Source organism: Coregonus lavaretus (genome assembly GCF_964263955.1).
Source record: "Coregonus lavaretus genome assembly, chromosome: 21".
Lineage (NCBI taxonomy): Eukaryota > Metazoa > Chordata > Actinopteri > Salmoniformes > Salmonidae > Coregonus > Coregonus lavaretus.
The window spans coordinates 16,441,017-16,465,307 of NC_140008.1; the positions used below are offsets into that span (position 1 = coordinate 16,441,017).

Below are 24,291 nucleotides of genomic sequence, written 5' to 3' on the forward strand. Positions count from 1 at the left end.
TTGGGTTTTTCTGAAAAGGAACTTTCCTTGACATCCTCTCCACCTTTCCAACTCTTTGTGGGAGTTTCACAGGTCTGCAGATACTGCTTGAGCACTCATCCATAAATCATACTGTATACTCTGTCTCACAGTGTTCTCATGATAGGGCACATTTACTCTTATAGATCAAATCAAATCAAAATGGATTTGAAGTGCATATCAAATTGCAGCATACTTTACAGCAAAACAATACAATTAAGGAGATAAAACACGAGAAAGCAATAAAAGAGATGAATAAAATAATAGTAAAATCTGTTTTTATAGATGCCATGGTTTATGTTATGCACCATTTGTATACATTCCTCCAATGTTCACTCCCTTCATCCCAAAGAAAACTGTTCATGCCCTCCATATACTGTAGCACAGGAATGGGCACCTTGCAAGCAAAACATTTTAGTGGCCCTCCTCTTGACAGTTACAAGAAAAACTTGTTTTATTTAATTTCTTGCAATTCTACACATTTTGCCACGGGGCGTAAAGAAAATGTTGCAGTTTTAAAGCACGTTTGCTGCAATTCTACACATTTTGCCATGGGCAGAGAGAAGACTTTACAATTTTGTAAGACATTTCATGCAATTCTACTCATTTTTTGTTGTTTCTTGGGGGGAAATTGATTCGCGGGCCTACAAAAGGGGGGCCGCGGGCCGCATGCCGCCAGTTTCCCATTCCTGCTGTAGCATAATACAACATAAGACCTTATTTGTCATGTTACTCAATGAAATAATAAATAAAATCTGACCCTCATCTCTCTTGTCTACCCCAGGGGCAGCGGAAAAGAGTTCTAAGCATGGGGCGGAGGATAGAACCCAGAACATCATCATGGTTCTAAAGGACAGGATGAAGATCCGAGAGAGGAACAAGCCGGAGATCTTTGAGCTGATCCAGGAGGTGTTTGCCATGGTCAAAGCCACTCATGTCACCTACATGAAGCAGATCAAACAGAGCGTACTGGATGGCACCTCCAAGTGGTCGGCCAAGATCAGCATCACAGGTGAGAGAGAGAGAAGATACCAGGGCTTCAGAGTTGGAGTGCTGATCTAGGATCAGTTCCTCGCTGTCCATATCAGAATCAGAATCAGAAAACGTACCTTATTCATTATGATCTAAAAGGGAAAACTGATCCTAGATCAGCACTCCTATTCTGAGACGCTTTGTGAATAGTATGAGTCCAGAACCATCCATTTGTAAAGCTCTGGCAGATTCCATTTGAGTCTGACTCCATCACAACACACATCATCCACCCTCTGTCTCCTCTTGCTTGTTTGTGTTCCAGCTCTATTTGTTGTTAAGGTCATAATGTGTTGTAGACCATTGAGTCACTGTCTGACATGAAGTACGGCTTACTGGTAAAAACGTAATAAACTACCACTACTACTACTACTACTACTACTACTATTACTACTACTACTACTACTACTACTACTACTACTATTAGCCTCTAAACTAGACTGACCGCTGCGCTCACTAGTGAAACTATGTTGAGTGCAGTAGTCAGTCTGGTTGACCAAGCTACGCTCCAGCCAGACTGACCACCTGATGCTGCCCCCTGTCCCCTCCCCACAGTGCTGTGTGCCCAGGGCCTCCAGGCGAAGGATAAGACAGGCTCCAGTGACCCCTACGTCACGGTCCAGGTGGGCAAGACCAAGAAGAGGACCAAGACCATCTACGGAAACCTCAACCCTGTCTGGGAGGAGAACTTCAACTTGTGAGTAGAGAGAAAAATTACTTTTTTTATTTAGCAGACACTGTTATCCAGAGCGACTTACAGGAGCAATTAGGGTTGTGCCTTGCACAAGGGCACATAGACAGATTTTTAACCTAGTCAGCTTGAGGATTCAAACCACCAACTTTTCGGTTACTGGCCCAACGCTCTTAACCGCTAGGCTATCTGCCACCGGTACGGGACTGGAATAACATTGAAGGTTGTTTATTTACAGGTTATGAATGGGTCACAATTAATGCATGTGTCTAACTGTAAACCCATATGAATGTATGAGATTGGTGGGTCCCTCAAATGGATGAGATTGGTCTCTCTCGCTCTCTCTCTCTCTCTCTCTCTCTCCCTCTCTCTCTCTCTCTCTCTCTCTCACTCTCTCTCTCTCTCACTCTCTCTCTCTCTCTCTGTAGTGAGTGCCACAACTCCTCGGACCGGATCAAGGTGCGGGTGTGGGATGAGGATGATGACATCAAGTCTCGGGTGAAGCAGAAGTTCAAAAAGGAGTCAGATGACTTCCTGGGTCAGACCATCATCGAGGTCCGCACACTTAGCGGAGAGATGGACGTCTGGTACAACCTGGGTCAGTACAGTCACAGTACAGGAGGAAATAACCACTTGTTAAGCTAATAAACCCAATCATTGAGCCTCTGACACTCCAGGTCCATATAATCACTTTCTAGGTATCCATACGATGAGGTTAATTTGGGTGAACTATCCTTTAAAAAAATATTTTATATAAGATCATTATCATAATGGTTGAGGTCTTTATTACATTTTAGTCATTTAGCAGACGCTCTTATCCAGAGCGACTTACAGTTAGTGAGTGCATACATTTTTCATACTGGCCCCCCGTGGGAATCGAACCCACAACCCTGGCGTTGCAAGCGCCATGCTCTACCAACTGAGCTTCACTGTCAAAGATAGTTGTTGTTAGGTTGACTGTGGTATGTGTTGACTGAGACTCTTGTGTCTGGTCCCTCTCTGCAGACAAGCGTACAGACAAGTCAGCCGTGTCTGGTGCCATCAGGATGCACATCAATGTAGAGATCAAAGGAGAGGAAACAGTCGCTCCGTATCATGTCCAATACACCTGTCTGCACGAGGTAAGCTGTGTGTGTGTGTGTGTGTGAGAGAGAGAGAGAGAGAGAGAGAGAGCGAGAGAGAGAGAGAGAGAGAGAGAGAGAGAGAGAGAGAGAGAGAGAGAGAGAGAGAGAGAGAGAGAGAGAGAGAGAGAGAGAGAGAGAGAGAGAGAGAGAGAGAGAGAGAGAGAGAGAGAGAGAGCCTGTGATAGCATGGGTGCCTGCCTGCATACAGTATGTGTCTGTGTGTGTGTGTGTCTGTGTGTGTGCGTGCGTGTGATCGTGTACACGAGCCTGTTTATGCTCCTGCCTTCAGGTGCCAAGTGATGTTAATAGCCCAGTCATCTTGGTTCATTTAGCTGACTGATGCAGCAGTCTTTCATTGAAGTGGCCTTTCAGATGAAATAGAGGTGTCACCGCCTGCATTGCTCTATCAAGATAAAAACCACATCAGATATAAAATACCACAGATAATATCTCTCCCTCTGACCTTCTTCAAATATGGAACTGTCTACCATGTTGATGCTAAATGCTCATTGCCCTATATCAAGGCATTACTTGGTCTAATATCAGGACATAGTTTGCAAACAGCTGAACCTAACAAGAGCTACTATTCAATTGCACTGTAAATACAGTTGAAGTCGGAAGTTTACATACACCTTAGCCAAATACATTTAAACTCAGTTTTTCACAATTCCTGACAGTTAATCCAACTTCAACTCATTAACATCATAGTCTAGATTGAATAACCTCTCTCTCTCGTTGGAGTGCATGCTGGGAGTGAGTCAGTGGGTGCTATCATTGGGTATGATAGCATAAAATCAGCCTCAAGTATGAATAGCGCTGTAGTGATATTCTTAGATTCCATTTAAAAGGTGAATACGATAGTTGAGAGTGGTGTTGTGGGAGACACAGACGTCGGTATTTCCTCTTATGAATCCGGCGAAGAAAGTTATACTTTCTAACGTACCACCATTTGTTAGAGATGAAGTATTGGAGCGAGAGTTATCTCGTCATGGTCAACGTGTATCTACAATAAAGAAGGTTCTTTTTGGATGCAAATCTCCTTTGCTGAAACATGTCGTGTCTCATAGGAGACAACTGTATATTATTTTAAAGAAGGACACTGACGAACTGAATGTAGCATTCAGTTTTAAGATTGATGGATTTGATTATGTCTTCTACGCTTCTACTGAATCAATGAAATTCTTTGGCTGTGGAAGAGAGGGGCATTTGGTGCGTTATTGTCCCGAGAACGAGCGCGCAGAGCCCGGTAGCAGCTCTAGTGCTGGTGCAGCTAATGTACCACCGCGAAGGGATGAACATTCTAAGGGAGAAGGTGGGCAGATGTGGTTGGAAAAGTAGGAAAGGAAAGCAGTGTGGCTACGGAGGCAATTGTGGTAGATCAGAACAAAGAGGGAGGGGAAACAGTCGGTGAGATTGCGACTGCGGTCGGTGAGGTGGTGCTGGAAAATGAAATTGGAGGTCAAGAGGAGATTGAAATAATGGAAAAGGAAGCAGCTGTTTTTAAAGTACCGAGGAGTAAGAGGAAGAATTTAAGGGGTGATGAAGGGTCTAATTCTAAGAGGAGGGTAGAGATTGATAAATCAATTGAGGATAAACAGGTTGTAGAGATGGTGGAGTTTTCTTCTGGGGAGGATGGCGAGAGTGAGTCATCTGACGCGTCACAACAAAATAGCGAGATAAATGGGGTGGAAGAGAGGTATGGGATTGAGAAGGTACGTCAATTTCTGAAGTTGATGTGGTATCGCGTCGAATGCTGGTGGGTATTGCTGTCGATCAAAGAATCCCCTTAGGCTGTATCGTGTTTTAGAGACTTTTATTAAGACCACGAGGTTACAGCATAAGTACAGACCCGCGGTGTCCGGAGAACCAGTCCCAAATAAATCTTACTGCGTTCTGCCTCTCCGCCGTTCTTCCCCCCTTTATATAGCCTTCCAAGAGTTGAATGGCTCCCTCTACTGTCCAATCCCCGTATCTTACAACCCACTTCCTGTCTGTCATATGTGGCGTCACGCTAAAACCTTCCCTCTTGATACCAAAAATCAACATTCTTTCAGTTCCATTTAAAAACATTTAACACCATCATATTGTCAATACACTACATTGACAAAAGGGAAGAAATATATGCAGGATTATAATGTAACAGATGTTTTTCCTGAAAGTGAATTGTTTATTGAATCAGCAGGGTTTCTGATGTCAAAAATAACAGGGGGAGGGTTGACAAGCCCTGAAATTGCTAGACTCAAGAAAGTGGTCACGAGAGTGATAAGTGATGTAAATTCTAAAGAAAATGAAAGAGTTCAGTCGCAGCCTTAACTCTGTAAAGAGATGTGGTTTCTGTGTCTTCCTCTGTATTTTTTTCCCATCCATGAGCAGTTTTAAGATGACTTCTTTAAACGTAAATGGGGCGAGAGACGTAAAAATTAATAGCCATAGTGTATGAGTTAATTAGGGGAAAGGGAAGTGACATACGTTTTTTTACAAGAAACGCATAGTAATTTGGGAAATGAAGTTATGTAGCAACAGGAGTGGTGGGGGGGGGGGACAGTGGTGTTTAGTCATAAAAACTCAAAGTGGGGGTGTGGCCATCTTGTTCTCAAAAGGGTTTTTGCCTTTGTCATATGAGGTTGAAGAGGTAGTTGAGGGGAGGTTATTAAAAGTTAGAGCAAGGTATGAAAACATTATGTGTCTGATAAATGTAAATGCCCCAGTGGTGGCAGTTGAGAGGGTATGTTTTTTAGAGACATTATCAAATACCATTGAGAAATGTAATACTGAAGATTATTTATTTATTGCTGGGGATTTTAACTGCACAGTCAGTGATTTAGATAGAAATCACAAAGAACCTCATATAGCCTCAAGGACTTTTTTTAAACGCCTCATTGTAACACATATTTGGCGAAGTCAACATGGAGGCACGAGACAGTACACCTGGGCCCATGTGAGAGAGAACACAGTAGTCAGTAGTCGGCAGGTAGCTTAGTGGTTAAGAACGTTGTGCCAGTAACCGAAAGGTCGCTGGTTCTAATCCCCGAGCCGACTAGGTGAAAAATCTGTCGATGTGCCCTTGAGCAAGGCACTGAACCCTAGTCGCTCTGGATAAGAGCGTCTGCTAAATGACTTAAAAAGAACACCATCTCTATGGCCAGGTTAGAATGGTTTTATTGTTTTGAGCATCAATCTCAGGTCTGTAAATCAAGTGTGATAACCACAGTGGGATTTTCTGATCATTGTTTAATAACAGGTGGTGTTCATTAACGCAGTAAAACCCAAAAGCGCATACTGGCATTTTAATATAACTTTATTGAGTGATGCTCACTTCAGGAAATATTTTAGTTTTTTCTGTGAGAGGTGGAGGTCTCAAAAGGCCAGTTTTGTATCCCTTCAGCAGTGGTGGGATATAGGGAAAATCCAGATTCAACAATTCTGTAATTCATACACGAGGAATGTCACCAAAGACATCACCAGATCAATGAAATCCCTAGAGTCTGAAATAGTGGAACTCCTGACGTTGGTTGAGACCACAGGAGATCGAGGCCGTACTCAGGCCCTCAAGAGGAAAAAAACTGCATTGGCAGACCTGCTGGGTATCAGAACACAGGGGGCATTGGTGAGAAGTAAGTTTCAGGGAATCTCTGAAATGGATGCCTCATCCACATTTTTCTTTGGTTTAGAGAAAAAGAATGGACAAAGAAGAATTATTCATTGTCTCAAATCAGCTGTTGGACAGGAGCTCACCAGCCCTAGTGAAATTAGAAAGAGGGCAGTAGAGTTCTATGCTGAGCTCTACAAGTGTGAGTACAAAGAGGATAAAAAAGTGACACAGCAGTTCCTTGATGGGCTCCCACAGGTGGCTGCAGAAGCTCAGGTTGAGCTAGAGCAACCATTGTCTTTGCAGGAGCTATACACTGCATTAAAAGGCATGGGAAATGGAAGGGCACCAGGCATTGATGGGCTTCCCGTTGACTTTTTAAAGTATTTTTGGGCTATGTTGGGAGAGGATTGGCTAACAGTAGTTAATGATAGTTTGACCGGAGGGTTACTACCGATAAGCTGCAGAAGGGCTGTCCTCACCCTACTGCCCAAAAAGGGTGACCCAAGGGAGGTGAAGAACTGGAGGCCGGTGGCTTTATTGTGCACTGATGGGGGAGGTGATGGGGCAAATCATACGGACCAGTCCTACTGTGTTCCCGGCAGGCAGATAGGGGATAACATTTCTCTGATTATAGATTTTTTGGACGTCTCTAGGGCTATTGGGTTGGATGCTGGTCTAATTTCAATTGATCAGGAAAAGGCATTGGACCGAGTTGAACATCAATACTTATGGCACGCTTTTGAGGCATTTGGTTTCAGCTCTGGTTTTATTGCTATGATAAGGGTGATATATGGGGACATTTAAAGTGTATTGAAAGTTAACGGTGGCTTGAGTGCTCCTTTTAAAGTGTGTAGAGGTATTAGGCAGGGATGTTCTTTGTCGGGAATGTTATATGCCATTGCTATAGAGCCACTACTAAATAGCATTAGAAGTCGCATTTAAGAGAGTACCTTTCAGAGGATATTCATCCTATTCGTCTCTCAGCCTATGCTGATGATGTAGTTATTTTAGTGAAAAATCAAGAGGAGGTGAATAGTTTGAGTCTAATGGTTAATTGTTTTTAGGGGACTATCCTCTGCAAAGGTAAATTGGGAAAAAAGTTGTGCTTTAGAGATTGGAGAATGGTCTGGAGGGATCATGGCTTTGCCAGGGGGGCTGGAATGGTGTAAGGGAGGTTTTAAGTATCTTGGAGTGTACCTAGGAGATGAGGGGACAATGGAAAAAAATTGGATTGGGGTTGTTGAAATGGTGGAAGGGAGGAGATGGTGTTGGTTGTTATCTCGTATGTCATATAGGGGGCGCACTATTATAGTTAACAATGTGATTGCCTCTGCACTGTGGCATCGGTTGTCAGTTTTAGAGCCACCATCTGGCCTTCTGGCTAAGATACAGGCGATTATTGTAGATTTATTTTGGGATAAATATCATTGGGTTCCACAAAGTGTTTTGTATTTGTCAAAAGAGGAGGGGGGACAAGGTCTTGTACATCTTGCTAGTAGGGCTGCTGCTTTCCGGTTTCAGTTTATTCAAATGTTGCTTTATGGACCGGAAATGTGGTTTGGAGATGGGTGGCAGGTCTTGTATTACAGCAGGTTGGAGGATTAGGTTTAAAGAAGGCTTTATTTTTGGTTGATAGTAGCCAGATTTCTAGGGAGGGAGTACCTCAGTTTTACAGAGGCCTTCTTAGGGTGTGGAGCATAATGAAGGTGTCCAGACACACTTCAGCGGAGTTAGTGCATTGGCTGTTGGAGGAACCTCTGGTGTACGGGGCAAGACTGGATTGTACAACTGCAGCTGTTCCACATTTCTCCAAGATTCTGGTGAAGGGCAAAATCATCACCTTAAAACAGTTAATGGCCATGGCTCTGCCCACCTTAATGTATGGAAGACGGGTGGCTGAACATTTGGGGGAGATGTCGGAAAGGATTGTCGGACAACTGGTGGGAAGCTGCAGGAAGGCTCTGTCAGCAGAAGAGTGGGGTATGCTTAAAAGTCACAAGAAGAAGGTACAAGATGAAAACCTCTCATTTCCAAGACTAGGGATTACAGCCAATATCACAGTCAGAAAGAAAGGCATTATTACTGGATTTGAGAGGGTTGGAAGAGGTGGGTTTGGATGAGGTGAATGGGAAAGATTTATATAGGGGGTGTGTCAAGGTGTTGAATAAAGATACATTGAAAAATAGAAAAGACACTCCATGGAGGGTAAAATTGGGCATTGATGACGAGGTAAAGCCAGCATGGAGAGCACTATACAAGCCTCCATTACAAAAGGGTACTGGGGATATGCAATGGAGGGTTTTGCATGGCATCATTTCAGTTAATGCTTTTGTATCTGTTATTAACTCAGATGTTGTAGATGGATGTCCTTTTTGTAATATAAGAGAAACAATTTTTCACTGTTTTATGGAGTGTGAGAGGATAAAACCTCTCTTGGAAATGCTGGAGTCTTTGTTTAAAGCTGTAGGGGAGATTTTCAATAACACTGTTTTTATTTTGGGGTTTCAATATAGTAAGCAAAATAAAATAAAATGTAAACTGTTAAATTTGATTTTAGGACAAGCTAAGATGTCCATTTTTCTGAGTAGGAAACATAACATAGAAATGGGATATGGGCAGGATGTAAGATGTGTTTTTAAAGTATTAGTGAAAGCGAGAATAAAAGTGGATTTTGAGTTCTTCTTGGCTGTAAAATATCTCCCATTGTTTGAGGAGAAGTGGGCTTACAAAGGAGCGTTTTGTTTTGTGGAGGAGGGGAAACAATTTTTTGTTGATGAAATGAGTTGAATGTATATACAGTGAGGGAAAAAAGTATTTGATCCTCTGCTGATTTTGTAAGTTTGCCCACTGACAAAGACATGATCAGTCTATGATTTTAATGGTAGGTTTATTTGAACAGTGAGAGACAGAATAACAACAAAAAAATCCAGAAAAACGCATGTCAAAATTTTTTGAAATTGATTTGCATTTTAATGAGGGAAATAAGTATTTGACCCCTCTGCAAAACATGACTTAGTACTTGGTGGCAAAACCCTCGTTGGCAATCACAGAGGTCAAACGTTTCTTGTAGTTGGCCACCAGGTTTGCACACATCTCACGAGAGATTTTGTCCCACTCCTCTTTGCAGATCTTCTCCAAGTCATTAAGGTTTCGAGGCTGACGTTTGGCAACTCGAACCTTCAGCTCCCTCCACAGATTTTCTATGAGATTAAGGTCTGGAGACTGGCTAGGCCACTCCAGGACCTTAATGTGCTTCTTCTTGAGCCACTCCTTTGTTGCCTTGGCCGTGTGTTTTGGATCATTGTCATGCTGGAATACCCATCCACGACCCATTTTCAATGCCCTGGCTGAGGGAAGGAGGTTCTCACCCAAGATTTGACGGTACATGGCCCCGTCCATCGTCCCTTTGATGCGGTGAAGTTGTCCTGTCCCCTTAGCAGAAAAACACCCCCCAAAGCATAATTTTTCCACCTCCATGTTTGACGGTAGGGATGGTGTTCTTGGGGTCATAGGCAGCATTCCCCCTCCTCCAAACACGGCGAGTTGAGTTGATGCCAAAGAGCTCCATTTTGGTCTCATCTGACCACAACACTTTCACCCAGTTCTCCTCTGAATCATTCAGATGTTCATTGGCAAACTTCAGACGGGCTTGTATATGTGCTTTCTTGAGCAGGGGGACCTTGCGGGCGCTGCAGGATTTCAGTCCTTCACAGCGTAGTGTGTTACCAATTGTTTTCTTGGTGACTATGGTCCCAGCTGCCTTGAGATCATTGACAAGATCCTCCCGTGTAGTTCTGGGCTGATTCCTCACCGTTCTCATGATCATTGCAACTCCACGAGGTGAGATCTTGCATAGAGCCCCAGGCCGAGGGAGATTGACAGTTATTTTGTTTTTCTTCCATTTGCGAATAATCGCACCAACTGTTGTCACCTTCTCACCAAGCTGCTTGGCGATGGTCTTGTAGCCCATTCCAGCCTTGTTTAGATCTACAATATTGTCCCTGACATCCTTGGAGAGCTTTTTGGTCTTGGCCATGGTGGAGAGTTTGGAATCTGATTGATTGATTGCTTCTGTGGACAGGTGTCTTTTTTGCAGGTAACAAGCTGAGATTAGGAGCACTCCCTTTAAGAGTGTGCTCCTAATCTCAGCTCGTTACCTTTATAAAAGACACCTGGGAGCCAGAAATCTTTCTGATTGAGAGGGGGTCAAATACTTATTTCCCTCATTAAAATGCAAATCAATTTATAACATTTTTGTCATGTGTTTTTCTGGATTTTTTTTGTTTGTTATTCTGTCTCTCACTGTTCAAATAAACCTACCATTAAAATTATAGACTGATCATTTCTTTGTCAGTGGGCAAACGTACAAAATCAGCAGGGGATCAAATACTTTTTTCCCTCACTGTATATGCTTTAGTATTTAAATTTTTATTTAATTTATTTTTGTTTTAATTTTTATTTAGGAATTACATTTGTTGTTTCATTTCTGAAAAGGCAGTGTGCCATTCTTTGTGTTAACACTTGAGTATAAAATAAAGGTTTTATAAAAACTCAAAACTCTCTCTCTCTCTCTCTCTCTCTCTCTCTCTCTCTCTCTCTCTCTCTCTCTCTCTCTCTCTCTCTCTCTCTCTCTCTCTCTCTCTCTCTCTCTCTCTCTCTCTCTCTCTCTCTCTCTCTCTACAGAACCTCTTCCACTTTGTCACAGATGTGCAGAGCTCTGGTGCTGTGAAGATTCCTGATGCTAAAGGGGATGATGCATGGAAGGTGTACTTTGATGAGACTCCTCAGGAGATAGTGGATGAATTTGCCATGCGTTACGGAGTGGAGTCAATCTATCAGGCTATGACGTGAGCTCAAACTTAGTACCCTACACACCCTGTCACTGACACTCAGCAATAGCATACACATTGTCAGATTGTAATGTAATGTATTGAGAGATCACCTAGTGTATGGTGTTTAGGATGATACTGTGGTACACCCTTAACATCACAAGGGAATGCATGGGCTTTATCAGAGTCAGCTTCATTAATACCAAAGTGATAGTGTTTATGCCGTGTGTGTGTTCTCCCACAGTCACTTTGCCTGCCTGTCGTCTAAGTATATGTGCCCTGGGGTTCCCGCGGTAATGAGTACCCTGCTGGCCAACATCAATGCCTACTACGCCCACACCACCCAGGCCACCAACAACGTGTCGGCCTCCGACCGTTTCGCCGCATCCAACTTCGGGGTGAGTCGCCCCTTCCCCATTGAAGTTTAAATGTAAAATGGTTAGGGTTAGGGAAGGGTTATGGTTAAGGTTAGTGTAAGGGTAGGGGTAGGGGTTAAGGTTAGGGTTAAGGTAGGGACGTCCCAAGGATTCCAGATAGCACTAACCAATTAATGAGGGATGGATAGAGATGCAATGCCTCAACTTAATGTTTAAGGTGAGCCAATGGATATGCTAGCTCTTAGGCTAATGTGTTGTGGCGTGTTTTTGTTATTTCAGAAAGAACGATTTGTGAAGCTCCTAGACCAACTCCACAACTCCCTTAGGATTGATCTGTCCATGTACCGGGTAGGCTACTCTTGACTCTCGCTCTCGCTCTCGCTCTCGCTCTCGCTCTCGCTCTCGCTCTCGCTCTCGCTCTCGCTCTCGCTCTTGCTCGCTCCCTCTCGCTCGCTCTCTCTCTCTCGAAACAAAATTATTGTTTGTGTCTGCACCTCTCTTCTCTCTAATTTCTCTGTCGCTCACAGACACAAATACACACTCTCTCTCTCGCCCTCTCTCTCCCTCTCTCTCTGTGTGATGTGAGAAAGGAGGCTGAGGTGTTAATTGGGCTGACGTCTCGTCATACACACACAGGGTCAGTGAGGTGAAGAGTTGAGGGTTTTAGTCTGGCCTGAAATCAATGGCGGAGAGAGACTGCTTCTTCAGCACCACAGCTTTGGCCAGATTATACAACCTTGTCTACACACACACACACACACACACACACACACACACACCTCACTGTAGATCTATCATCTGTGTTTAACAGAATAACTTCCCAGCCAGCAGTCCTGAGAGGCTGCAGGACCTCAAGTCTACTGTGGACCTGCTCACCAGCATCACCTTCTTCAGGATGAAGGTAACTCTCTCTTCTCTCTATTCTATCTTCTCTTTCATTTCACTCCATCCGCTCCTTGGATCACCTCTACTTTGCTCTGGTTGGTACCGCATGTATCCATTCTTGTTTACGCTGTACAGTATCGCTACACTACATGCTCTTTTCAGACATGCATCTTCACTGAGTTCCTTTGACCCAGTGTGCTATATGGGGCTTTCCCAGTCTCAGTAACTTCTTAATCTGTCTGTGTCTGTGTGTCTGTCCTCAGGTCCAGGAGCTACAGAGTCCCCCCAGAGCCAGTCAGGTGGTGAAGGACTGTGTCAAGGCCTGTCTCAACTCCACCTACGAATACATCTTCAACAACTGCCACGAACTCTACAGCCGCGAGTACCAGACAGACCCAGTGAGTTTGTGTGTGTGTGTGTGCGCGTACGTGCATTTGTGTGTGCTGTGTGAAGGTGTGTGTGTGTGTGTGTTTCTCTGTCCGTGTCATTAGCACCTCAGGTGGTCTCCATCAAGCACAGGATTTATATATGGATTTACAAACCTTGTTTTTGCCTCGTTAAAGTGGAGCGATTCATTCCGACTCCCTTCATGAATTTCAAAAGCCCATTTTTCATTTGAATAAAACATTCCATCCTGAGGTGCTTTGCAATATTTTGTTAAATCTTCAGTTCATTCTTCAGTTTGAAACCCTGCGGTGGTATGGATACTTTTTTCTGACTTTGTCAGCTCTCTTCAGAGGACTAAACTAGCTACATGTGGTTTAATGGGTTCATCAGCTCATTAGAGTAGCGAAGAGATATATATCATTAGAGTTGAGTGGTAGCGAAGATATATATATATATATATATATATATATATATATTGGACAAACTACGATAGTATCTACAATAGTAGCCCATGTGATAGTATCCCAGTGACTGAGTGTGTTGTTGTTTTGTCCAGGCCAAGCCAGGAGTGGTCGCTCCAGAGGAGCAGGGTCCCAGCATCAAGAACCTGGACTTCTGGTCCAAACTCATCACCCTCATCGTGTCCATCATAGAGGAGGACAAGAACTCCTACACACCCTGCCTCAACCAGTGAGTCTGTCACTCTCTCTAGCCATTTCAGTCTGTTTCACTGTCTCTCTCTCTCTCTCTCTCTTTCTGTCTCCCTCCACCTTTACATCCATATGTAACTCTGTGTCTGTTTCTTACCATCTGCCACACACAGGTTTCCTCAGGAGCTCAACGTGGGTAAAATCAGTGCTGAGGTGATGTGGAACCTGTTTGCTCAGGATATGAAGTACGCCATGGAGGGTGAGCACTGAATAATGTTGCACCTCACCACACTGGTGGTCTAGATCTGTCCTAGCAGTTGTCTTCTTCTATTTTTATGGGGCTGTTATCGTGCGTTTGGCTCGTGGGCAGTTTGTCAGAGCCTAAGGGCTTTTCTTCATTAGCCAGTTAGCGCTGCATGCTGGAGAATAGATCAATCCTCCGGGCTCATTTGTTCTTTAATGAAGTGCTTTGTCTTCCATATCTCTCTCTCTCTTTTTGCTCCCCTCTCTCTCCCTCTCTCATTCTCTCCCCCTCTCTCTCACTCGCACTTTTCTCTTTCCTCTCTCTTTCTCTCTCTCTCGCTCTTTCTATCTCTCGCTCAACTCTCAGAGCATGAAAAGAACCGCCTATGTAAGAGTGCAGATTACATGAACCTCCACTTCAAGGTCAAGTGGCTGTACAACGAGTACTGCAAAGACCTGCCCTTCTTCAAGAGCCATGTGCCTGAGTACCCTGCGTAAGGGCCACCTGTGCCATCAAGACACACACTCACATTAAAACACGCACATGTATACACACAGGCACACACACATACACACATGCAAACACTCACACACACACACACATATACACACACACACTACCCCCCTGGTACTATACAGCACTGCCCATAAACAGCGACAGGTTTTCTCTAAGACCCCAGAAGTAGTTTGAAATCAAAAGTTCCAGTGGGGTTGATTCAAATTAATCCACCCCTGTGTGATGTCTCCTAGGTGGTTCGAGCCGTTTGTCATCCAGTGGTTGGACGAGAACGAGGAAGTGTCTCGAGACTTCTTGCACGGTGCACTGGAGAGGGACAAAAAGGACGGGGTAAACTCTTCTCCTTATGTACTCAAAATGAAAGTTGCATTGGTTGTGGCAGAATGAAAGTAATCCCTTCCTTTGTAGCTCCTCACTAATCCTCCTAGTTATCAGGCAGACTTCTCCTCCTCCGCCTCTCCAGCACTCATCAAAGACTTCCCTGAGACAATGGATGCCGAAGCACAGATGTTGCGGGGGGACTCGAGCTCAAAGTAGAAAGTAGGGAGTTTAAAATACAAAGAGACGTTCTCAGAAAGTAGAAAGAGACTATAAATACATTTGTACAGACTCTTCTCAGGTAGGGAGATAAAGTCTGACTATACCAGCCTGTGGATTAATGAGCTCTGTTCCCAACCAGTGGGAGCTGCCCTTCCCTCATTACCCAGCAGCACCTGGGGGAGCCACCACAGACTCACCTCTGGCCAATTAGAGGCAGACAGACAGACAGACCCACCTGACTCGGTCATCTGTCTGGACTGTTGTGGTCCTCTCAGACCAATCCAGACCATACCACAACTATCATATCTATTTACTCTCTCAGAGCTCAGTGGTCCAGCAGCCCACACACCATCTCTCTTTTCTCCTCCCTCTCTCAGAGCTCAGTGGTCCAGCAGCCCACACACCATCTCTCTTTTCTCCTCCCTCTCTCAGAGCTCAGTGGTCCAGCAGCCCACACACCATCTCTCTTTTCTCCTCCCTCTCTCAGAGCTCAGTGGTCCAGCAGCCCACACACCATCTCTCTTTTCTCCTCCCTCTCTCAGAGCTCAGTGGTCTAGCAAACCAAACAACCTCTCCCTCTCTTCCTCCCCCCTCGCTCTCCCCTGATGTTAACAATCCATGGCCTCTGTCCCCCAATCATAATGGTATCTCTACTCCTCTCCGCTTCTCTGCTAAGGACCACTCTCTCCTCTTCCTCTCTTCCTTCCTCTCTCTCAGCTGAGGAAGACTCTTTCCTCTCTTTTTCCTCTCTTTCCAGTCTCTCTCTCCTCTCCTCCCCTCTCTCTCTTAATGTTCTCTCTCTCTCCTTTCCCACTACAGTTCCAGGTGACTTCGGAGCATGCTCTGTTCTCCTGCTCCGTGGTGGATGTCTTCTCTCAGCTCAACCAGAGCTTTGAGATCATCCGCAAGCTGGAGTGTCCCGACCCCCAGATCGTAGGCAACTACATGAAACGCTTCGCCAAGGTACACAACAGTATTCTACACACTATAACCACTTCATTCATGCCTTCATGATGGTAAGCTGAGTCACAGAGACAGTGGTTGACATATTCCTTTCTCCTCCTGCTCTCTCCTCAGACAATCGGCAACGTTCTCCTGTCCTACTCGGACATTATCTCCAAGTGCTTTGCTAACTATGTCAACATGGAGAAAGTGGTGAGTGTCCAATGACAGGACGTGACATGTTTGATGGGGATGCACATCAGTATAGTGTAGTGTTGGGGCTCCCGAGTGGCGCAGCGGTCTAAGGCACTGCATCGCAGTGCTAGAGGCGTCGCTACAGACCCGGGTTCGATCCTGGCCTGTATTACAACCGGCCATGATCGGGAGTCCCATAGGGTGGCGCACAATTGGCCCAGCGTCGTCCGGGTTAGGGGAGGGTTTGGCCGGGGGGAGTTTACTTGGCTCATCGCGCTCTAGTGACTACTTGTGGCGGGCTGGGTGCCTGCAGGCTGACCTCGGTCATCAGTAGAACTGTGTTTCCTCCGACATATTGGTGCGGCTGGTTTCCGGGTTAAGCGGGCAGGTGTTAAGAAGCGCGGTTAGGCAGGTCATGTTTCGGAGGACGCATGACTCGACTTTCGCCTTCCGAGCCCGTTGGGGAGTTGCAGCGATGAGACAAGATCGAAATTAGGGAGAAAAAGGTATAGTGTAGTGTTTGTACATTTCAGTGAAAATGTGTGGTATTTGGATAGTGTAGTGGATAATGACTTTGTGTTGTTTGCAGCCATGCATCCTGATCAACAACATCCAGCAGCTCAGAGTTCAACTGGAGAGGATGTTTGAAGCCATGGGAGGAAAGGATGTGAGTGACTCTCTTATCCGTGTTTGCCCCCAGTATATATCTGAGTATGTGTGTGTATGCGTGTGTTTGTTTGTCTTTCTGACTGAACTGGTTTCTCTGCTGAGTGCTTCTATTCTCTCTGACTGACCGTCTGTTTGTTGGGGAATGTTTCTGTCTGCCTGCTGAGAGCTCTGTGTGAGAGCCCTGGTGCTCTGCCAGTTTCACTGACACTCTGTGTATGTGTGTGTGTGTGTGTGAGTGTGTGTGTGCATGTGTGTGTGTGTGTGCACGTACGTGCGTGTTTGTGTGTGTATGGTGTGTGTGTGTGCGTGGGTGTGTGTGTACATGTATCTATTGGTGTGTGTGTGTGTGTGTGTGTGTGTGTGTGTGTGTGTGTGTACATGACTGTGTGTGTGTTTCAGCTGTGCAAGGAGGCCAGTGACTTCCTGAAAGACCTGCAGGTGAAGCTAAACACTGTGATGGATGATCTCAGCAGGATCTTTTCTGTCAGGTGAGCTGGGCACACTGCTGGGCACTGCCAGGCAACAGACGGGCATCAAACAGCCATTCCAACTACTCATACTCGCCAACTCCAATATGTATTTCATTAATATCACAGAGGCTTTCTCTCCTTGCTACATAGTCTCATCCGAATATGTCAAAATAGTGACATTTAACCATTTTATGTCACTTCAGCTGACATATTAGTTATGTCAGCGTGTGTGTGTGTGCGTGTGTGTAGTTTCCAGCCACAGATTGAGGACAATGTGAAGCAGATGGGAGACATCCTTGGCCAGGTGAAGGGGACCAAAGTGGGGGCTAACAACTGCAGCAGTGTGGCCCAGGACGCTGACAACGTTCTGCAGCCTATCATGGACTTCCTGGACAGCAAGTGAGAGAGAGTTGTCCTGTAATGTTGCTAATCACTTTCTGGCTGCAGTCTCTATTTCTTTCTTGATTTCCAGTCTCTTTTCCAGTCTTTTTTCCAGTCTCTATTCCAGTCTCTATTCCAGTCTCTTTTGATCTTGCTGTCTTCTTCCCGCTCTCTCTTTCAACTCATCTCTCCTTTCTTTTCTTCTCCTTTTTCTTCCTCTCTTTCTGTGTCTCCTCTGTCATCTCTCTCTCTTGGTATTTAGCACAATTTCTTGTCATTTAGCAGACGCTCTTATCCAGAGCGAATTACAGGAGCAATTAGGGTTAAGTGCCTTGCTCAAGGGCATATCGACAGATTTTTCATCTAGTCGGCTCTGGGATTAGAACCAGCGATCTTTCGGTTATTGGCACAACGCTCTTAACCACTAAGCTAATCTTGGCTGGAGCGCTATGTTGGACTCCATTCTGTCGCTCATTATTTCTCCCCTCCCTCGCTCCTCCCTCGCTCCTCCCTCCTCCCTCCCTCCCTCCCTCCCTTCCTCCCTCGCTCCTCCCTCCCTTCCTCCCTCGCTCCTCCCTCCCTTCCTCCCTCGCTCCTCCCTCCCTTCCTCCCTTGCTCCTCCCTCGCTCCTCCCTCCCTTCCTCCCTCGCTCCTCCCTCTACCTTCGCTCTGTCTCCTGCCAGCCTGACGCTGTTTGCTAAGATCTGTGAGAAGACGGTGCTGAAACGTGTTCTAAAGGAGCTGTGGAAGCTGGTGATGAACACTATGGAGAAGACCATCGTCCTGCCCCCTCTCACCGACCAGACGGTAGGAACACACACCCTTCACACACACACATGCACACAGTCACACACACACACACGTGCACGCAGTCACACACACACACACTCACGTGCACGCAGTCACACATTCTTTGATACACACACACACAGCCCACACTACCAACTGCTACACAGGCACAAACCACTTCTCAGTATGGGATGGGAACCAAGACAGATCAGAGTTATTTTTAGTCAAGGGATTCATGCTCTGATATGTGGTATGTGAGGGAGATATATTGAATATTTTATCTGTTCTGAGTACAGTATTAGGTACAGTGAATCCTCTCCCACAGACGCACACAGTGAGCAGCCAGGACAGCCATTAGACAGCGGAGAAGTAGGGCTGAGATGGCGGACATTTTGTCTACATTATAAGATGCTTACAAGTGACTGTATAAGAATAGATCTGATTAGGGCTTCTTAATTAATGATGGGCCTGATACGCCCCTCTCCCCAGCCCCCTAGGCCACATACAAAAAGACCCCACTCTTCCATTCACTCAATAGATTTAGGTGAAACACAAAAGTGGAAGTAGGAAGGATGCACCATATCATTCTAACCCCAGTGGAGCCTTTCATGTTGGAAAGCAGCTGGTATTTATTTTGTTTTTGATATATCTGTTCTCATTTTTATTTGGTAACAAAAGAGCCTCACATCATTCTATAGTAGAATGGTTGCCCTGTATCTCTATCAGTAAGACCCCCCCAGTGTGGGTCAGTCCCCGGTCCCTCTCTCAGCTCTCCCACAGGGACAGAGACAGGGTCCAGAGGGGGTGTTACAGTACCAGTCTCAGTGTTGTGGGTCACTCTGTCCCTTCCATCTGATATGTGTATTACTGCTGCTTGGAGGATTGATCTGGGGCTCTTTGCAGCGTCACTGACCCTCCTTTCTGGTTATTACATCCTGCTCCCACTGCTCTTCCTCCACAGATGATTGTAAGTACGGCACTCCTGCGTGTCAGTGTGTCTGTCTGTCCCACAGTTCGTTAGAGCAAGGTGGTCAGTCCTCTGCTATATGTGGCTGCAAACTGTCCCCCCTTCTCCCCCCACATCCTCACTCCTCCTATCTGTCTCTCTGTCTTCCACTTGCTCTGTTGTTCCTCTCCTCCTCTCTCTGTTCTCCTCTCTTCTCCTGTCCTCCTCCTCTCTCTGTTCTCCTCTCTTCTCCTGTCCTCCTCCACCTCTGTCTCTCTCTCTGAGGTGACAGCTGCATGGTACATTCCTGACTGACTCAGATCAGGCCCCACTCTCCCCCATATGAACCCTCCAATCGGGCGCCCCCCTGCCTCCCACTGCTCTTCGCCCTGCCCCACCCCCTCTTTGCTCTCTCTCTCTCACACTCTCCTGTATCTGGGATGTGGCACTTCTCTGGCTCCCAGTGTTGCCTTGTTCTTCTCTTGCATATTGTCCCAGGACTCCACCCTCCCCCACCTGTTACCTGTTTGAAGTGTGTCCCCCTGCCCAATGTTGGTTTGTTGCTTGTATCTGATCTACTCCAACTTCCCTGTAGTAATTCTGCCAGTATGTCTCTGCAGGCCTGCTGTGTTGATCTGTCCTGGTTTGGTTCCATGTCCTGTTGTTATAGAATGATAGTCATAATAGCATAGTGATAAGCTAAGGTATATACTTTCACCAAGGCTGGTCTATACCAGAAGTAGTATTCTACACTTGTGGGGTTTAGGATTGGTGACACACACACATACAGTAGACATATGTCTGAGAACACACTTCTGCTCTAACGCACAAAAACCCTCTCAATGCTTTAAATGTTGTTGTGTTTTCTCAATTTTATCATCCATGGTCTGTAAAATCTGGAAAAAAAATTTTTTACTTACTTTTCTAGAATAGCTTGAATTTTTTTCTAACATTGTTTAAAAATATATATTTAAATGTTTTAATCTCTCTGGTGGAGGTGTTGCTGGCCGTCAGTGGCCTGTCTTCTTTATCTGAAGCTAGTATGGGCTCATTACCAAGACTGCTCATACTGATATAGACCTAACTAACTGTAGGCTAAACTTAAAGAAACTCTTAAGGACAATGATCAAACATAGACCTCTGGAATACATTATGTTGATCCATCAATTTTGATCTGTAGATTTTGCTAGATTACATTATCTGACCCATTAGAAATGAAAACTAGGACTGATTGGCTTTGAACCATAACCATTAACCTAGCAGATGGACAGTTACTAAGATGTCTGCTCCATTAGTCAGTCAGACAATCAAACTGTGGGGACAGGTCCCTTCCTGATGTATTAACCAATGTCCTCTCTTTACAGGGGAGGGTGAAGCTTGCTTGTCACAGTGATGTAAGGACTAAACCCACTCTAGCTCAATGTGTCTTCTCTCCTCTATGTCTCTTTTCTCTGGTGTTTTCTCGCCTCTCCGTCCGATACAAAGCAGTGGAAGCGATCGTTTCTCACTTTTAGTTTTTTAAATGGCGTTCCTCTTTGCCAGTTTACCGTACAGTTCTGTCTGTTGTAGTCCACCACCTGTAGACGTACCTGGAGCTACCTGCATCCCAGCCTCCACACAGACCAAGTACTGCTGGACACATGGAGGGTTGACGTTACAGTACATACTGTTAGCACACTAACAAACACCCCATAGGACAGGACTGCTGTAGGCCCGTTGCCTGACCTTGACCTCTGTTCCTCAACCGACTGGCATTGAACGTCCATGATGGCATAAACTATTTGATAAGCCACATTTATGAGATGAGAGTGGAACCCTTCTTGGTATTATCCTTTTGTAGGATGATAATGGTTCTCTGAGTCTTTGGACAGCCATTTTTGTTTGTTTAGTCTGTTCTCTGTTTAAAGAGTGTTCTCTTAGAGATAAGGTGTAGCCCCAGAGTGGTGGGTGCTGTGTGGTATTAGTGAGTGATCACTTAGTGATATACTTTGCTAACAGAGGATCACAGAGTCGTCATATATACGGGATATATCACCACAGTGCTACTGTGAAGGCTGTGGGCTTGCTGGCTTGGTTGAACCTTTGCATTCACTGTCTGTCTGTCTGTGTGTGTGTGTTTGTGTGTGTGTGTGTGTGTGTGTGTGTGTGTGTGTGTGTGTGTCTGTGTCTGTGTCTGTGTCTGTGTCTGTGTCTGTGTCTGTGTGTGTGTGTGTGTGTGTGTGTGTGTGTGTGTGTGTGTGTGTGTGTGTGTGTGTGTGTGTGTGTGTGTGTGTGTGTGTGTGTGTGTGTGTGTGTGTGCGAGTGTGTGTCTCTGTGTGTGTGTGTGCTCTTACAATAAGCTGAACTCCTGTCTTCTCTTGCTGTGTGTGTGTGTGTGCGTGTGTGTGCGTGTTTGTGAGAAAGATAATGACTAGTATGATAGCTAGTATTTTTGAAAGTCCTGTAATGTGTTGAGTGAGTTTTGGAATGTGAATGTGAGTGACTCAGAACTGTCTGTCTTTTGTGATGTGACGGTTATCTGTGTGACTGCTACCCTGTGTCGTGACCATAATGAAGCCCTCTTCTCTCTGTTTATACCTCTGCTTGCCTCTAGGGCACTCAGCTCATCTCCAACGCTGCCAAGCAGCTGGGACAGCTCTCCAAGATAAAGGTACCACACATCTTGTCTCGTGCAACATTAGTACTGTCTGCATTTAAAAGTTCTGTATTTGTATTGTTAACCTGTCTGTGGGTGTGTTCCTCAGGAGCACATGGGTCGTGAGGAGGCCAAAGCCCTGTCCCCTAAGCAGTGTGCTGTGATAGAACTGGCCCTGGACACCATCAAGGTACAACCCAAAACTCCTGTCTTTCTCCTGAACCTAACCACACACACACACACACACACACACACACACACATAGAAACACACACACACACACACTTTGACCAGATCGCCTACGACTGTTTAAAATATACATCATATTATATCATGAATAGAGTGGTTAATTTTAGGCCTTCCATTGAAGTCAGTAAAAGTGTTGGCCTTGGGCTAGTACAGTTAAACAACCCTAATCTATAAAAAATATTTTCAAGATGGATGAAAGCCTCATTTTCCCAGCCATGCTCTGTCTAACTGTAGCAGACAGGTCTATGATTCAGTGTGAGAAGGTTTCCTATGTGGCCTGTGTAGTGTGATTTAAGGCAGATTAAGCTGAGGTAAATTAGGCTAATTTGTAACGGTCATTTGAATAAGGGCTTGTCAGTGAGCCAATGGCAACTACTGCTCTGCCTGATTCCTAGAGTGTAGTTTGCCTGTGTAGTACTAAACCACTCTGTGTTAACATAGTAGTGTATCAGGAAACGTCAAGGTGTGGCTATCAGAAAAATGTTGTAGGAATGAAATGGCTGTATAAAGTCTGAAATGTATCTGCATGTAGTTTATTTCAGGGACATACAGGTATGGGTCTTATAATGCATACTCAACACACTTCAGCCTAGTTTGGAAACAGCTATAGTCTGACTCTGTCATCTCTCTCTCTCTCTCTCTCTCTCTCTCTCTCTCTCTCTCTCTCTCTCTCTCTCTCTCTCTCTCTCTCTCTCTCTCTCTTTCTCTTTCTCTCTCTCTCTCTCTCTCTGGCGTACTGTAGCAATACTTCCATGCTGGAGGGGTGGGTCTGAAGAAGACATTTCTGGAGAAGAGTCCTGACCTGTTGTCTCTACACTACGCCCTGTCCCTCTACACCCAGGCCACAGACAAACTCATCAAGACTTTTGTTTCATCTCAGATCGCACAAGGTAGGGTGCCTGTCCAACCCCTCTTTTCCCCCTGTTTCTCTCTCTCTCTCTCTCTCTCTCAATTCAATTTCAATTTAAGGGCTTTATTGGCATGGGAAACGTGTGTTAACATTGCCAAAGCAAGTGAAGTAGATAGTAAACAAAAGTGAAATAAACAATAAATATTAACAGTAAACATTACACTCAGAAGTTTCAAAAGAATAAAGACATTTCAAATGTCATATTATGTATATATACAGTGTTGTAACAATGTGCAAATAGTTAAAGTACAAATGGGAAAATAAATAAACATAAATATGGGTTGTATTTACAATGGTGTTTGTTCTTCACTGGTTGCCCTTTTCTTGTGGCAACAGGTCACAAATCTTGCAGCTGTGATGGCACACTGTGGTTTTTCACCCAGTAGATAAGGGAGTTTATCAAAATTGGGTTTGTTTTCAAATTCTTTGTGGATCGCTGTAATCTGAGGGAAATATGTGTCTCTAATATGGTCATACATTTGGCAGGAGGTTAGGAAGTGCAGCTCAGTTTCCACCTCATTTTGTGGGCAGTGTGCACATAGCCTGTCTTCTCTTGAGAGCCAGGTCTGCCTACGGCGGCCTTTCTCAATAGCAAGGCTATGCTCACTGAGTCTGTACATAGTCAAAGCTTTCCTTAAGTTTGGGTCAGTCACAGTGGTCAGGTATTCTGCCACTGTGTACTCTCTGTTTAGGGCCAAATAGCATTCTAGTTTGCTCTGTTTATTTGTTTGTTCTTTCCAATGTGTCAAGTAATTCTCTTTTAGTTTTCTCATGATTTGGTTGGGTCTAATTGTGTTGTTGTTGTTGTTGTTGTTGTCCTGGGGCTGTGTGGGGTCTGTTTGTGTTTGTGAACAGAGCCCTAGGACAAGCTTACTTAGGGGACTCTTCTCCAAGTTCATCTCTCTGTAGGTGATGGCTTTGTTATGGAAGGTTTGGGAATCGCTTCCTTTTAAGTGGTTATAAAATTTAACGGCTCTTTTCTGGATTTTGATAATTAGCGGGTATTGGCCTAATTCTGCTCTGCATGCATTATTTGGTGTTTTACGTTGCAGAGTCTCAATTTGGTGTTTGTCCCATTTTGTGACTTCTTGGTTGGTGAGCGGACCCCAGACCTCAGAACCATAAAGGGCAATGGGTTCTATAACTGATTCAAGTATTTTTAGCCAGATCCTAATTGGTATGTCAAATGTTATGTTCCTTTTGATGGCATAGAAGGCCCTTCT

The 24,291-nt window shown here is 44.9% G+C and overlaps 1 protein-coding gene across 1 annotated transcript in view; it reads left to right on the forward strand.

Moving 5' to 3' along the window:
• The window catches only part of unc13a (unc-13 homolog A (C. elegans)), a gene marked incomplete at both ends in the record, with an annotated part of 83,456 nt that overhangs the window by 51,389 nt on the left and 7,776 nt on the right, over positions 1-24,291 (forward strand). Inside the window, 23 exons of the mRNA XM_084186209.1 lie at positions 803-1,030; positions 1,603-1,744; positions 2,167-2,336; positions 2,744-2,859; positions 11,138-11,301; positions 11,528-11,681; positions 11,940-12,008; positions 12,472-12,561; positions 12,809-12,943; positions 13,489-13,622; positions 13,756-13,841; positions 14,193-14,319; positions 14,576-14,672; positions 15,702-15,845; positions 15,960-16,037; positions 16,609-16,686; positions 17,088-17,176; positions 17,408-17,557; positions 18,223-18,346; positions 20,639-20,668; positions 21,868-21,924; positions 22,019-22,099; positions 22,901-23,048. Of these exons, the coding sequence (XP_084042335.1) occupies positions 803-1,030; positions 1,603-1,744; positions 2,167-2,336; positions 2,744-2,859; positions 11,138-11,301; positions 11,528-11,681; positions 11,940-12,008; positions 12,472-12,561; positions 12,809-12,943; positions 13,489-13,622; positions 13,756-13,841; positions 14,193-14,319; positions 14,576-14,672; positions 15,702-15,845; positions 15,960-16,037; positions 16,609-16,686; positions 17,088-17,176; positions 17,408-17,557; positions 18,223-18,346; positions 20,639-20,668; positions 21,868-21,924; positions 22,019-22,099; positions 22,901-23,048 (2,691 nt within the window). The remainder of the gene's footprint in view (positions 1-802; positions 1,031-1,602; positions 1,745-2,166; positions 2,337-2,743; positions 2,860-11,137; positions 11,302-11,527; positions 11,682-11,939; positions 12,009-12,471; positions 12,562-12,808; positions 12,944-13,488; positions 13,623-13,755; positions 13,842-14,192; positions 14,320-14,575; positions 14,673-15,701; positions 15,846-15,959; positions 16,038-16,608; positions 16,687-17,087; positions 17,177-17,407; positions 17,558-18,222; positions 18,347-20,638; positions 20,669-21,867; positions 21,925-22,018; positions 22,100-22,900; positions 23,049-24,291) is intronic.